The 16,734-nt window shown below is 36.7% G+C and overlaps 1 protein-coding gene across 4 annotated transcripts in view; it reads left to right on the plus strand.

Annotated features, from left to right (window-relative positions):
- LEPR (leptin receptor) overlaps positions 1–13,457 on the plus strand; it is a 101,915-nt gene extending 88,458 nt beyond the window's left edge. For 2 of the 4 annotated variants that reach the window (XM_036350770.1, XM_036350769.1), the window contains 3 exons: positions 453–558; positions 1,793–1,868; positions 11,485–13,457. In XM_036350770.1, the coding sequence (XP_036206663.1) occupies positions 453–558; positions 1,793–1,868; positions 11,485–12,309 (1,007 nt within the window). In that variant the 3' untranslated portion in view covers positions 12,310–13,457. Of the gene's footprint in view, positions 1–452; positions 559–1,792; positions 1,869–6,430; positions 6,542–8,574; positions 10,761–11,484 lie in introns of those variants that run through there. The other 2 variants (XR_004974164.1, XM_036350771.1) reach the window with 2 other exon arrangements.
- Positions 13,458–16,734: the final 3,277 nt, after the last annotated feature.

Here is a 16,734-nt window from a genome sequence, read left to right on the forward strand (position 1 = left end):
TACAGAGGAGTGCTTTGTACTGATGAGTGAGCATGCTTAGTGATTCAAGAAACAGCAAGGAGGTCAATGTGTCTGGACTGAACAAGCTAGAGATTGGCAGGTGTCGTAGGTTGGCTTCTTTAGAAGCAGATGCTCAGACAGAGTCATCATAACAAATTTAATTGGCCCTTTGGCTCATATAATCTAAAAGGGAGCAGAGGGAGAGAATTCACAAATAATTTTTAAAACAATATTTCGCTAAATTACAATAAGCATAATTGTGAACACAATAATAATCATTTTATTAATGGGATCGTAACTATCCTTTTATCTTCCTCTTTTTTACTTTTATATTTTAGAGGTCATACAGATCTAGGATGAAATTAGGAAAAAGTCTATTATAATTATTGATACAGAAAGATACTTTTTTTTCCTCAAGCTTCTGAATTGCATGAATTGCATTTCTTTTCCAGATGATATTGAAAAACACCAGACTGATGCAGGTCTATATGTAATTGTGCCAATAATTATTTCTTCATTAACCCTGTTGCTTGGAGCATTGCTAATATTACATCAAAGGTATGAAACTTCAGCATATTTAAACCTTGATTTACAATACAAATCAGAAGTAATATACCCTAAATATTTTTAAGATGGCATAAAAAGAAAAGGCCTATTTTCAGATAGCTAAATTCTGTTTTGCTAGCACAACATAAACTTCATGGAAAAAAATGATTTCTTTTCTGAAATGCAAGCAGGAAATAACAAGCCTATTATAGGAAAGCCTAGGCTGTATGTTCTTGGAGGTGGCAAAATGGCTTTCAGAGTTGTGCAATTTGGGTTGAGGACTTTGAGTGGTGAAAATTTACCTGTGGCAGGCAGTCCACTTATAACCAGTAAGCACTCTGCTTTTTAAAAATCAGCACTGCTGGCTCTAGTCAATCTGGTTTGGCAAATGGCCTTGAATTTCTTGTGGGTTTGTGCTGAGAGGTCTGGACCAATGAGTTTTACAGAATGAATCTCTGCAGAAACTTTTGTCTTTTAGCACAAAAGAGGGAGAGTCCATTTTAGAATCAGAATTTATCTTTTGGTCAAGTGAGCTGATGGGGCCATATTGAGTAGACTTGTTTCTGAAACTCACTTGATGACCATTTTTAATATTTTATTTTCTCTGAGAAAAATGCAAAGTGCCTGGCACACAGTTTTCTATAAGTGTTTGCTATTTTTATTATTATAACTAGAGGCCCTGTGCACGAATTCATGCACAGGTGGGGTCCCTTGGCCTGACTGGCAATCAAGGCCTATCGGGAGGCTGGCCGGGCAGGGGGAGGAGTCCTGGGAGTTTGGCCAGCCCGGGGGTAGGGGTGTGGGAGGTTGGCCTGCCAGGGGAAGGGGCCATGGGAGGTTGGCCCATCAGGGGGAGGGGCCATGGGAGGTTGGCCGGCCAGGGTGGGGAGGAGGCTGCAGGAGGTTGGCTGTGGGAGTGCACTGACCAGCAGGGGCAGCTCCTGCATTGAGCATCTGCCCCCTGGTGGTCAGTGTGCGTCATAGTGACTGGTCGACCAGTGGTTCCAGTGGTTCCAGTAATTAGGTCCTAAATGTCACTTAGGCTTTAATATATATAGATGGTTATTAACTTTGGTCTAGACAGCTCATTGGTGGAAATCTTCCTGTGATAGCATGTGAAAATGAATCTGCCCCTCCTAAGGCGTAGCTCTGGGGGATTAATTTCTAGTTTATACATTTATTAACTGTTAATAGTTTTGATATGAATGTTTTTCTGTGATTCCAGTGCCTTATTTTTCTTTTGTAGAATGAAGAAGCTGTTTTGGGATGATGTTCCAAACCCCAAGAATTGTTCCTGGGCACAAGGACTTAATTTTCAAAAGGTCCCTTTTTCAATTTTCTTAACCCCAAATATAAGATTGTATTTTAGATGTCATATGCCTTCCAGAGCTTTAAACATTTTTAAGGTTTAAAAGTTCTTTTTTATTCAATTCATTTGAATATGAGTCTGTTTAATCTACTATATATTTCTAAGAGTAGCAGGATATAAGGACTTAGTACTGAGGGATACAAAATTCAATAGATAGTTTATCATATGAAAGTTAATAATATGCATATCTCTTATGTATCACAGTACTATGTAATAAAATAAATATTAGAATATTAGGAATCAAATCTGATGGAGAACGGGTTTTGGTATAAATTTATTGTCCTTAGGCAAAGGGCTGGAATCGGTATTTTTAATACCTATAATTATTTCCATAATTATTTAAATCAGATAAAAAAACAATATAAATAATCCCATGATTAAACACTGTAATTTGAAAAATTCAGTTATCAAAATTAAACTTATACTTATGTAAGATGGTTTTTTTAAAACCTCTGCAAATATTTAATTTCATAATTTTATAAGCTCTTCTTTTAAGCAAAACTAGCCCTCAAGATGCTTAGTTTATTACCAGGGATTAATAGCTATACAAATAACACAATTAGAAATAACTCAGATTTTGAAATATAGCAAGAATATTTGGAGTGGAAAAGAATATAATTTCAAATATCTTACTAACGATAAAAATCTTCTAAAATTTAGTAACTTTTTAATCTCATTGCTTTAATCTCCTAAATAACTAAAATTTACTTTTTAAGGAAAAATAATACAGTGTAAATCATGTTATATTACCTAAGAGTACCAGGTAAATGTGCTAACTGCTCTTTGCTTTTATATTCACATTACTTTATTTAATTCTCTCATTGGCCTAATTGCATCATATTTTCTGATGAGAAAACTGAAGCTGAGAGTGATTCACTTTGTCTTGATCTATCCAGCCATGCATGTGAAAGCCTCAGTGCCAACAGAGGTTCATGTGACTCAAACTGATTATCTTGCCATCAACTCCATATTAACAATTAATTGCTTAATATACTTAGTGCCGCTAAATTGTATACTTAAATATACTTAAAGGGTAAATTTTATGTTATGCATATTTTAATGAAATAGAAAATGGGTAACAGATCTGAATAGACATTTCTCCAAGTGGCCAGTAAGCAAATGGAAAGATGCTCAACATCATTGGGCATTAGGTAAAATAAGTCCGAAACACAAGATACCACTTTACATTAGCTAGGGTGGCTAGAATATAAACACAGATAATAGTATTGGTGAGAATGTAGAGAAATTGGAACTTTTATACACTGCCTATGGGAATGTAAAATGGTGCAGCCCTTTTGGAAAATGATCTGACAGTTCAATAGTTAAGCATCGAATTACCATATGACCCAACAACTCCACTCCTACCTATATATCCAATAAAAATCAAATATATTCACACAAAAACTTGTACATGAAGGTTCATAGCAGCATTATTTATAATTTACTAGAGGCCCAGTGCATGAAATTCATGCACTGGGGAGAGGTCCCTCAGCCTAGCCTGCACCCTCTTGCAGTCCAGGACCTCTCAGGGGATGTCCGCCTGCCAGCTTAGGCCCAGGGGGAGTGGGCCTAAGCCAGCAATCAGACATCCCTCTCGCAGTCCGGGACCCCTCGCTCCTTACCACCAGCCTGCAGTGGAGGTGGGAGTGGCTCGCCAGCCATGAGCCCGGCTTCTAGCTGAGTGGCACTTCCACAGGGGGAGTGCACTGACCACCAGGGAGCAGCTCCTGCATTGAGTGTCATCCCCTTGGTGGTTAGTGCATATTATAGCAACCAGTCGTTCCACCATTCAGTCAATTTGCATATTAGGGTTTTATTATATAGGATAATAGCCAAAATGTGGAAACAACTCAAATGTCCCTCAAATGAAAAATGGACAGGCAAATTGTGGTATATTCAGTTCTAACACAAAAGAAAACAAAAATGTTAGTGATTGGTCTAGGGAAGTTCTTTTCTTCAATTTTATTTTTTACATTTTATTTTTACATTTAGTATCATTCTATATTACTTTCAGGTGTTCAGCATAGTGGTCAGACAATCATATACTCCACAAAATGATCACCCCTATATTTCCAGAACTCAACTGGAACCATACATAGTTACTATAACACTAGAGGCCCAATGCACAAAATTCATGCAAGAGCCAGCCTTCCTTCCCCCAGCTGCCAGCACCAGCTTCCCTCTGGCACCTGGGACCCGGGCTTCCCTCACAGCCCTGCCTTCATCTGGAAGGTCATCTGGAAGAATGTCCAGAAGGACATCTGGTCTAATTAGCATATTATGCTCTTATTATTATAAATTATAGACTATATTCCCTATTCTGTACTTTATAGGAAGGGTCTTTTTTCATTTAACTTGGTCATCATTAGAAAATACTTTCAATTCTGTCTCTAGTCAACTCTAAGAAATTCTTATTTCTTTGACAATTTTCTCTTATTTCTTTGATTTTCTCTTTCTAGAGTCTGTATTCATTGGATTTTAGATTCTCTCTATATCATTATATTTCATTCTATATTTCATTATATTTTCTCTGTTCTTTGTGTTTTTGTCTTACATTTGAGACCTTTCCATAACTTATTTTTCCAGTGTTTCAGTTGAACTTTATTTACTATTATATTTGTAAGTTTCCAAATATTCTTTTTAAGAGTATTCTGTCCTAGTTTTATGCATGCAATGTTTTGTTAAATCTTATTCGAAATATCAATTAGAGGATCGTTTGTTTTAAAAATTCTCTTTTCTTCTATTCCCTGAATTCTCTGTTTTTATTAGGATCATGTTTTTCCTTTGTTTTTCTTGGCCTTGCCTTTTCTTTATCTTACTTCCCCAAATATCTGATAATAATCTTTTGTTTTCCTTTCTTGCTTAAGAGTGAAACAGTAGACAGGCTGACTGGGAGCCCCAGGCATATAGACAGGTATTGTTGCCCTACGTGGGTAGACAGATGAGGAAAGATATACCCACCCATGATGCTGAGTTAGCTCATTAGTTACTTTTAAAACAAAAACCCAAGTTGGGTGTGGAGGGTAGTTCTAATACGAAAGTTCTTGATGTGCAGCAGAGAAGTAGAAGAGGCCATTCCCTGGCAGAGTTTTCAGTTTCCGGCCTCAGCTCTCATTTCTTCCTGTATTTTTACCTGCCACTTATTTCTTCATGCACCATCTCCAACTGGGCAAACTGGCTTTCTCTCCAGCTACAGCCCGCTCTGGAGATGTTCTGGTCTGCAGCTTTCTTTGCTCATCATCTTTGGTCTATACTCATTCAGTCATTTTCCATTTTTAAAAGATGGATTACAAAGCTGATTCTTTCTTAACCTTCTCAGATCATCTTTGTTGTGGGTATGCATTTGATTTACTCATGTATTTTCATTCTAACAGAGTCTCTACAGAGATGAGAGAGAAGCATATATGCTCAGTCTTCCGTCTTGAATGAGGTTACTTCTCTACACCATTTTTCTTTTTTTTTCTTTTTTAAAAATATATTTTATTGATTTTTTTACAGAGAGGAAGGGAGAGGGATAGAGAGTTAGAAACATTGATGAGAGAGAAACATCAATCAGCTGCCTCCTGCACACTCCCTATTGGGGATGTGGCCACAACCAAGGTACATGCCCTTGACCGGAATCGAACCTGGAACCCTTCAGTCCCCAGGCCGATGCTCTATCCACTGAGCCAAACCGGTCAGGGCTACACCATTTTTCTTAATGCTTTAGAAATCAGAATATTAAAACACACAGTGCATTATACAGATTAGGTATTATAAATTGGATACCTGAAACCTATATAATTTTATTAACTAATGTCACCCCAATAAATTCAATAAATAATTTTTAAAAGAAAAAGAAAAATCAGAATATTAGGCAAAAGATTGAATTAGTCTTCTAATTCAACTTTTACAGTGTTTAAAAGACTTTAATGATTTTTCATTCTTTCTTTAGCATTTTTGCCTAGTCTATGGTTTTCTTTCTCTAATTCCAAATCATCTGTATTTTTAAAATCTAATTCCGCTCATTGGTTGTCTACATTTATGTCTATTTTCATAAGAGTGTGCTCCACTTAACAACCTTTAGGAGTGTTAAAGCTAAAACAAAGTGGATTTTTCCCTGTGATTCGAAGACTGTTTTAGATTCCTTAGCCTGCTCTAGACCTCCAAAGAAGAAACCCAGTCGCCCATGGAAGAGCACCATCCTCACAGATCTGAGGCGGAGCATCCTGACATTGCTAGCAGGCCTGGCACAAATGTGGAAGAGCTAGTGCAGTTTTGAGTTAGAAGTTCTATTTAGAAGTGCATGTTACTGGGCTTAGAAGTGTGTATTCCATTCCCTAAAATATGACTTCAGTTTTGTTTATTTTCTTGTTCTTCATATTTATGCATATGCCCTTGGTTTATAAGTATCCAGAAGAGAGTAAGAATTAATGAGCTCAGCTCTATCACAGCAAGTAGAAAAAGCAAAACAAAGAACATGTCCTCCTGACAGTTTGTGTTTGGGATATCTTGTCATCTTTCACTGTGCTACAGAAAGATTGTTGGACTGGAAAAAAACCGACTTAGGGTCCTTGCTGTTCTAAGTAGCTGTGCAACTTTAAGCCTCAATTGTTTTGTCTAAAAAAGGGGAGATACGTGGAGCAGGTGATTTCTTTCTCTCTTTTTCTTTGGGGGAGGGGAATAGTTGTATGTAGTTTTACATATCGTTGCATAGTTGTACATAGCTGCTGTATATTAGGTTGAAGAGCTGTATACATAGTTGAATAGTTGTATATCTCTATATATTAAAGGTTAATATGCAAAGTTTCTCCTTGGGAGTTTGACCGGAGACCGCGAGTTCGATCACTTGCTATGACATGTGGTGACCACCATGGGGTGGTGTGGAACAAAGGAAGGCCTCAGTCAGCACCTGGCAGCCAGGGAAGGAAGGCCCCAGCTGGCAGCTAGAAGGCCCCTATCGGCCCTGAATGCTGGCCAGGCCTAGGGACCCCACAAGTGCATGAATTTTGTGCACCAGGCCTCTAGTAGTTATATATAGAGTCAAATAGTTGTATATAACTGCTATATTGTTAGTGGAATAGTTGTATATAGCTGTGTATGTGATTGAATAGTTCATGTAGTATATATATATATATATATATATATATATATATATATATATATAGTTGAATAGTTGTACATAGCTGTTGTATATTTAGTTGAATAGATGTATATAGCTGCACATCTATATATGGTTGAATAACTGTATATAGTTAAACTAGGGGCCCAGTGCACAAATTCGTGCACCTTGAAAGGAACTGTGGGCCATGAGGCTGTGTTGGGCACAGGGGCGGGTCTCAGCCCATCCTCCATGCCCCCACCTGGCCCCTCCCACCACGGCCCCCGGTCCCCTGTCTGCCTGCAGCCGGCCCCGCTAGCACCCGCTGACAGAACTGCCACCGTCAGCAGGTGCGAGTGGTGGCTGCTGCCCCAATCACCCTCAGGAGCAGGGGAGATGGAGAATCCCTCAGGTGATCAGGACTGGCAGCTGCTGCTCGCACCCACTGATGACGCCGAGTGATTGTGACCGGCACCAGGCACTGACAGCGGTTGTGAGCAATGCTCAGGTGCCGGTTGTGGATGCGAGCAGAGCCGGCACTGGCAGTGGGTGAGAGCAGTGGCTCCAGTGCCAGCAGCGGGTGCGAGCACTGGGTGGGACCACAGCATGCGTGAGAGCAAAGAAATTTTAGTAACCACCAGAGGCTTGCCCCAATGACAGCGACCAGTGCCCCGCCTTGGTCTGGCACCCCGCTCACCTGCTCCACCGTGTCGCCATGCCCAACACCCGATATGTTCCACACATGCCCCCTGGTGGTCAGCGCACGTCATAGCAACCTGTTGTTTGGTGGTTCTGGTTATTCCACCATTTGGTCTATTTGCATATTAGCCTTTTATTATATAGGAATTTGTATATAGTTATATATATATGATTGAATAGCTCTATATAGTTGTATATTTAGTTGAATAGTTGTATTTTGCTACTGCGTATTCATTTAAATAGTTGTATAGAACTAGTTATATATATATTTGAGTAGTTGTATATAGCAGGATCTGAAGTTGAACAGTTGAATATAGTGCTATATATTTAGCTGAATAGTTGTACATACTTGTATATATAGTTGAACAGTAGTATATAGCTACATATGTAGTTGAATATAGCTATATATATATGTAGTTGTACAGATGATTTCTTAGATCATTTTTCTAGATTAAAAATTATGATTATGATTCAATTTTTCACTCTTTTAGTCCTTCTTTCTCTTAACATTTAAATTTTTGTTTTCACTGCTCTATTCTGTTTTCTTGTTCCAAACTATCTAATATTACTTTTGTTTCTTACACCCTTTTTTTTTCTTTTCTTCTTTTTCTCTCCTCTTACTTATTTTGTTATTCCTCTATAGTTTTTCCTTTGCTGAGGTAATTAAGACTGTCCACGAGTGTGATATTAAGAAAGTGAGAGAAGACACCTTAGTTCAAAATTTTACCTTTTTCTAAAACGATGCAGCGCTGTTATATAACACAAGAATGTACAGTCCAGAACCCATGCCTCACAGAAAATGTTTGGAATCTTTTATATTTTGTTTTCTGAGTAATTTTTTTATTTTTCTTTCTTATTTTGTTTTATTTTATCTAAACAGAGTACGGACATTCTTTGAAGTCTAATCATGATCACTACAGATGAACCCAATGTACCAACTTTCCAACATTCTATAGAGTATTAGAAGATTTTTACATTTTGAAGAAGGGGAGAAAATCTAAAAATAAAATTTGGTTGAACTATTAAGAACTAAACTATGATGGATCTGTTGATTTAGAACTAAAAACAGATGGGTAAATTTGGGATGGAGATAAAGGTCTGAGTCCAGTTCAATTTGGATGTATGATTACTTTTCAGGTCATCTGAAGTTTAAAAAGCAGTGTTCATGATATCTGGCTTTTGATTGATCATTTGGTCATGAAACATTGAAAAATTCTAACTGTTGTTCTTATTACATATCTATTAGGAATCATCAAATATAGAGTAAACAATGTTGTCAGTAGATAACAACAGCAGCTTCTGACACGTAGTTTTGCAGATATACTGACTCTAATGACAGATGAAGTAAATGTATTTAGTTTGTACTTTTATGTTCAAAATTTCCCATCTTATATTCTTTTATAGACACTTCCATGTGGTCAACCTGGGAGTTTTCATTTTCTATAGTCTCAAAAATGGTCAAGTGCTAACTTCATTTCATTTCAAAAAAGCCAGAAGTTATAGTTTGTGCTGGTCACAGGCCTCTGCAAGTTACAGTTCATATCAGCATGACCTGGCATAGCAAGATCAGATTGACCAGAAAATACATTAGCTTCCAATTCAGCCTCCTCGTAAAATTTTTGCTTGAATTTAATATATTTACACTGAACCTCCCAAAGCTTCTGGCAGGCAAGGGAGTGCACAGTGGTACAAGAAGGAAGACTCTTTGGAGCTTTGACAGATATTTCATGGTGATGACAGGACGTTTCTCCCTGAAAAAGACCACCTGCTGTTTCTATGAACTTAGCAGACTGTGTTCTGTTGCTCACATTAAAAATGAACCAAAGTCTTTGTTTGATGAACAACAACAACAAAAATTCAAATTTAGGCTATACATGGATCACTTAAATTTAGATTTCATTCACAGTTTTATTTGAATGTAAAAAAAATAAAACTAAACAATGAAAAGAATGGTATCCTTTTTCCCCTTCATTGACTTTAAATAGATGTCATTGGAATGTAAAATCTGAGTGAAATTAAGAAAAGACATTCTTTATTTCCCACCAGCTGAACATATAATATGTTCCCAGACTCTTCTAAAAACCTCAAAAATTTAGATGCATTCAGTAATTTAGATGCTTTTGAGTAAGCATACTTTTAATAAAGGTTTGTGACCCCTTTATACACTTCAATAATATATGAGTGTATGATTTCTAATTATTTATTAGTGAAGTCTTCCATCTAAAATGAATGCAATCATAGACATGGGGTCAGTTTTTAGTTACCAATTACGAAGTCCTAGAGGGCATTGAATATGCCAAACATGTCATTTGAAAAACATATGTGAGTTAGACTGCATTCCATGGGCTATGTTGTGTATTTTTTGTTTTCACACTGATAGTTTGTAATTCCTTTATTTGGTGATCTTAATTTCTAAGTTATTTAAAATTTCAAGAAATTCAAAACATATATAGTAGTAGCCTTAAGAAAAAACAAAATGAACAAGCAAATATTTGAAGGAACTAATAAATCTAAGTATAGATTTCTGTCAGAATGAAAATAGGCACAGAAACAGTTCCTCTTACTATATTATGTTTATAGAATAATGGAAAGGTTATGTTAACATGGTATTTGTCATTATGCAGTATTTTAATATCTTTATAAGCCTATTCCATTATTATTATATTTACTGTTTGGTATATTTATTCTTTTATGGTTATAATGACCAATATATTTCAGTTCAGTTCAAAACTTTGCTAAATGAACTATGTTTTTATATGGAATAGATTTGCCATTATGAACTCAGGCAACAAATCTGAATTCACTTTATTAGTTTAAAATTTATAATATTCAAAAGTTCACTTATATGTATGATATACAAATTGCACATATTTTCTATAACACTTCATTTAGTTGTGTTAATTTTTCAATGTGATGTGTCCACAGTATTCTTTATTTTGCATTTATTTTTTCAGTATGTTCACATTGTATGAGTTGTGTTTTTTGCACACATATTCTTGATGTGTTATGCTTGAGAGGATTTTTCTTTTGCTGTAACCACCATTCTTATAAAATATATGATATGCATTTGTTTTGTGTCTTTGTCTTCATTTCACATGTCCCATAGCATGTTTTTTATATGAAGTCATTAATAAGGAATAGTAATGTAAAAGTCTGTGATCATTTTTTTCACCTTCTTAGTTCTTATTTTCTGATATCTTAAACAGATGCTCAGTAGGATATAAGGCAGATAAGTTCTTAGCAATCACAAATATTTTACCTTCACATCATATCTCACATCACGTTTCTTGCTAATTTGATTTTATTTCTATTTACTTTTTTTAGTTGAGGTTTACATTTTCAGTTTGTGGAAATATAATTTGTTATTAAATGTTAGGAACTCTTCAGATTCTGGCGCTTTCTAATTACAAAAATCAGTCTTCCTTGAGAGCTAAGCACTTTCAGATACTATTTAATTTATTCTTCACCACAATGCCATGAATTAAGTATTGAACATATTTTTACAGATGAAGAAAATGAAATGTAAGGCAGAAAGATTAATGTACTTGCCCATCGCCACAGAAATAGGACTCAAACCTAAATCAGTCTCATCCTATTTTTAAACATTATCTACTGATTTTCCTTTCTGATTTTTGATATATCTGTTTCAATCCCAAACTAGTTAAATTTTGGTTGACTTATGTCCTTTAGCATCAATCTTTCACGCTTCCATTTCTGCAAGGATGTCATAATGAAGCGGGAAAAAAAGATAATAATACAATTAAACATTAAAATGTGTCTTTTCTTTTAGCCAGAAGCGTTTGAGCAGCTTTTTATCAAGCATACAGAGTCAGTGACATTTGGTCCTCTTCTCTTGGAGCCTGAAACCATTTCAGAAGATATCAGTGTTGATACGTCGCGGAAAAATAAAGATGAGAAGGCGCAGGCTGCTTTGGTTCCTCTACTTTTGACAACTGCAGATCTTGAAAAGGGTTCCATTTGTATTAATGACCAACGCAATAGTGCTAGCTTCTCGGAGGCAGGGAGCACCAAGATAACCTGTGAGGATGAAGGCAGGAGACAACCCTCTGTTAAATATGCCACCCTGCTCTGCAACTCTAAGTCAAGTGCAATTGATGATGAGCAAGGGCTTATCAATAGCTCAGTCAGCAAATGCTTCTCTAGCAAAAATTCTCCATCAAAGGATTCCTTATCTAATCGCTCTTGGGAGATAGAAACACAGGCGTTTTTTATGTTATCAGATCAGCACCCCAATATAATTTCACCACACCTTACATTCTCAGGAGAATTGGATAAACTTTTGACCCTTGAAGGAAATTTCTCTGAAGAAAATAATGATGAAAAGTCTGTCTATTATTTAGGGGTCACCTCAATGAAAAAAGAGAGTAGTGTGTTTCTGACAGATGAGTCAGGGGTGTTGTGTCCATTCCCTGCCCACTGTTTATTCACTGACATCAGAATCCTTCAGGACAGTTGCTCACACCTTGTAGAAAATAATTTCAACTTAGGAACTTCTGGTCAGAAGACTTTTGTATCTTACATGCCTCAATTTCAGACTTGTTCCATTCAGACTCAGAAGATAATGGAAAACAAAATGTGTGACCTAACTGTCTAATTTCAATCAAGAAACATCTCAGATTATGTTACAATGAATCATAGAAACTGTAATATATCCCCCTATAGTTGCTAAGGGAGAGAAGAGAAAATTGCTCGTTAAATTTGAAAATGATTGTTTCAAAATTAATGGTGTCTGTCCTTCAGTCATATAGACAAATAATGTGAGAAAGCCTTCATGAATCCAGCCATGTAGACAGTCTCTCCTAATGATTCTTTTAACAAGCTACAATGGGAACGTCTCCGATGGCTTGTTTCTAGCTAAAAATAAGCCCAACAAATATCTTTTGTGAAAGTAGACCTGTTTAGAAAGATCTAATCTGAATTATGCCTACATCTGAAAGAAGATTTCAAACTAACACTTGTGAGATGTAACTCTTGCTTCAAAGATGTGTTAGTTTTACCTTGAGTTGTCTTTGTTTTACACTAATTTACGTATGTGCACATGCGCACGCACCCAAACACACACCTAACAGGTATCATTGTGCATTTTTAAAGTATGTGCTGTATTTGTATTTTGTGCTACTAGACTGTGCGAGTTAAAGATTTTTTAATTTAACTTGCCTTGAGCACTTACTCTGTGTTAGACCTCCACTAAATGTTGTATATAAATAGAAGATTTAGCCCTGGTCTAGGGGATATACTTGTGAAGACTGAAAAGCAAGCCAATATTTATGTATCAAATCTAAGATATGTACCATAGAATGAAACCACTTATTATAATGGCAATCCCCACAGACAGTATTTGGAGGACAACACAAGCACTTTTGAAAACATGCCTGTCTTAACTCTTCTCTGTAAATATGTTGAAATGTTTACTTTCTTTCTTTTTTTATAATGAGTATTTCTTTCTTATTTTACTTTGTTATAAATATATTTGTGTGTGTATCAAATATCTTTGTTTTATTTTCCTCTCTTGTCCCCTTGTCATGTAACATAAAATATATTATTGACTTTATATCACAGTATTTAAGTTGTTAATTTTACATCACAGTATTCAAGTTATGGGATGGCCAAGGGAAGAGTAAACATCACTTTCTGGTAGTTAGATTGCCAAATGATACTGTATGTCACTCTAGAATCATTGTCTTTTCCCCATTCTCACTTGTATGCACACTATTTTTCTCACTTACTAAATATTTTCTCTATATAAGCCAATCACTGTGCTAATACTTTCCATACTTTAACTCAATTAATTATTAAAATAATTGTATGAGACATGGACTACTACTACACTCCTTTAAAAGATTAGGAGATTAAGTAATTTGCCCAAGGTGGCAGGGTTAGTGGAAGATGGAACCCAGATTTAAACCCAGATCTTTTCACTGCTAGTGATCATGTTTTTAACCTATACCTTGTATTGCCTTCCATTAAACAAAAATTGATGTGTCATCAAATAAAATCTATTAGGTAGAAACATAATAGCGGGTGAAAATTAAGTGAGAATTGCATAGATCTTGTCTTTGCCTCTAAACACTTTAAAGTTTATTGTTTATTTCAGCTTTTGATATGGAAAGAAAATTGAAAGACCGTATATTGGGCAACAAACTAAATTAAGAAAACTGCACAGATGTTCAATGGCAATAAGTAAGAATTTAAAGATGATCAGCATCATTAAAAGAAATAACTTTAGTCCTCAAATATATGATGATGGGTTGTTAAACATCATGAATTTCATACTTAGACTGAGAGGATTTGCTGATTGAACTGTTACCCCAAATAAAGTCCTACCTGCCATCTCTATTCCAGGTGTAAGCATATGAAGTGAGCTGTTCTAAAAAATGACAGATATCTCAGATGCTGTCTGACCCAGTGATCACACTTCAGGGAATATATCCTAAAAATCCCGAAACACCCATCAGAAAGAATGTATGCACTCCCATGTTCATAGCAGTGTTATTTACAATAGCTAAGATTTGGAAACAGCCCAAGTGCCCAACAGTAGATGAGTTGATAAAAAAGCTATGGTACATTTACACAATGGGCTACTATGTAGCTATAAAAAAGAAGAAGAATCTCTTACCCTTTGCGACAGAATGGATGGACTTGAAGATTATAATGCTAAGCAAAATAAGCCAGTCAGATAAAGACAAGTACCATATGATTTCACTTATGTGTGGATTCTAATGAACATAATTAACTGACGAACAAAATAGGTCCAGAAGTATGAATGCATAGAACAGACTGATAGCTCTCAGAGGACTGGGGGGGAGAGGGTTGGGGGGGGACGGGTAGGAGGGGCTGAAAGAGATTAACCAAAGAATTTACATACATACTAGAAGCCCAGTGCACAAAATTCATGTGTGTGGGGGGCCCCCTTAGCCCAGCCTGCACCCTCTCACAATCCTGGTCCACTGGCTCCTAATCGCTCACCTGGCTGCTAGTCTGGTTGCCCCTAACTGCCCCCCATGCCGGCCTGATCACCCCCAACTGCCCTCCCCACCGGCCTAGTTGCCCCTCACTCCCCCTCTGCCAGCCTAATTGCCCCCAACTGCCCCCCCTGCTGACCTGGTCGCCCCCAACTGCATACCCCCACTGGCCTGGTGACTCCTAACTGCCCCCCACTGGCCTGGTTGCCTCTTACTACCCCCCCTGCCAGCTTGGTTGCCCCCAACTTCCCCCCTGCTGGCCTGGTTGCCCCACACAGCCTGCTATTCAGTCATTTGGTCGTCCCTCATTAACCCCCGGGCCAGCCTGGTCATAGGCAGCCATCTTGTGAGGGCGTGAGGGTTAATTTGCATATTACCTCTTTATTATATAGGATAGACAAAGCCCATGGACACAGACAATAGTGTGGTGAAGGCCTGGGATGGGGCTGGGGCTGGGTGGAGAGGGGAAAGGTGGGAGGGGGGAATGGGAGACATCAAAAATAATACATACATACATACATATATAAATATACAGATTTGAGAATTAAAATACATTCAATAGTTAAAAGATCTCAGAGCCCAATTGCTAGATAATTTTTTCACACTTCATGATCATTTGCTATTTAGAAATCAATAAAGCTGTTTCATGTCACAAGTATTATTGGGATGTCTCAGGATCTCGTGTGCTCAACTGATGACCCTCTTACAAGAAAAAGGTAGAGGGCCCATATCAGCTCACTAAACAAATAGTGTGGTATGAAAGCCTTGGTTCTGTACAAATACAAGTTGAGAAAACATATCTCTTTCACTGATTTTTAAATGGTGTGCGGATTCAAAAGCAGAAATTATTAATAAATAGAAGTTTTGGTAAAATTGACCATTTTTCAAACTATTGCTCATAGGATACAGATATTTAATTGAGAATAGAGTATAGAAAAGTTAGAAAATTACCTTTTGTCCCAGTCCACATATAATTAGAGACTAAACACTGAACATGTCCATTGAAACAACATTTGCCTGTGGTGTGGGACCCAGAGCAACATGGAAGAGAAATTGATAGATGTGTCAATCAGCCCACGGTTTCATCATGCTATGTGGACACAATAGTGAAGTCCCAGGACCACTGGAGTGCTGCAGGCCTGAGATAAAAAGGAATTTAGTGACAGCATATCAACCTGAGATCGTTAATACCATCCTATTGCAGCTTCAGTTCCAAAAACAAACACAAAAATTTCAAAAATATTGCAATTCCAAGGGACTTCCTTTCATGGAGAGGGCTGAAGTGGTACAGTTTGGCCTATACCTAATATATTAAATTTAAATATTTATTGTCAATGTGCGAAGGCTCTAATTTTCAGTTTTGAAGTTCATTTCACTATATATTACTGTATATTATTGGGTCTTTATGAAAATTATGTGCTAATAAATGTGGATTTTCATAAAAATGTAGGTAAAGTTTAGAATCTTTTATACCTCAGGATGATCGGATATTCTTTATTTCTTCCCAGTGATTCTGTAAAAAAAATGTTTAGGAGGAGTTGAAATATAAGTTCAGATTTTAAACTTAGGATAAATCAGGAATTTTGAATATTTTACTTAAAGGTTTTAAATTGCAACACAAGCTACTATTCAGTTTCTATAAACGTGAAATTTGCTTTAAAAAAAACCCTCCACAATTATTAATTTGAACTATGACTTCCGGTTTAAACAGGTTGTTTGAAGATAAATCATTTTTCAAATTAATGACATTATAGATTTCCTAGGTTAAAACCCCCCAAAACAAAGATGAAAAAACAAACCAAGGAATATTTAGTAAGAGCAGGGACCTCCTGTTGGAGACCTATGTTCCCATTTAGAGGTGGGCTACATGTTGATAGGAGGAATAGGAACAGATATTATTTTTAAACCTAACTTCAAGTAGTGAAAGGACATAGATGAAATTCCCGAACCAGTGTGTGATCCTGGACCTGGAATAAAGTTTTATGACCCTAAGCATGACATTCTTCCACCTCTTCTCCCCAATAAAACCAGTTACCTCTTTCCAAATATCAAACATA

The sequence above is a fragment of the Myotis myotis genome, unplaced genomic scaffold, assembly GCF_014108235.1.
Source record: "Myotis myotis isolate mMyoMyo1 unplaced genomic scaffold, mMyoMyo1.p scaffold_m19_p_2, whole genome shotgun sequence".
Classification (NCBI taxonomy): Eukaryota; Metazoa; Chordata; class Mammalia; order Chiroptera; family Vespertilionidae; genus Myotis; species Myotis myotis.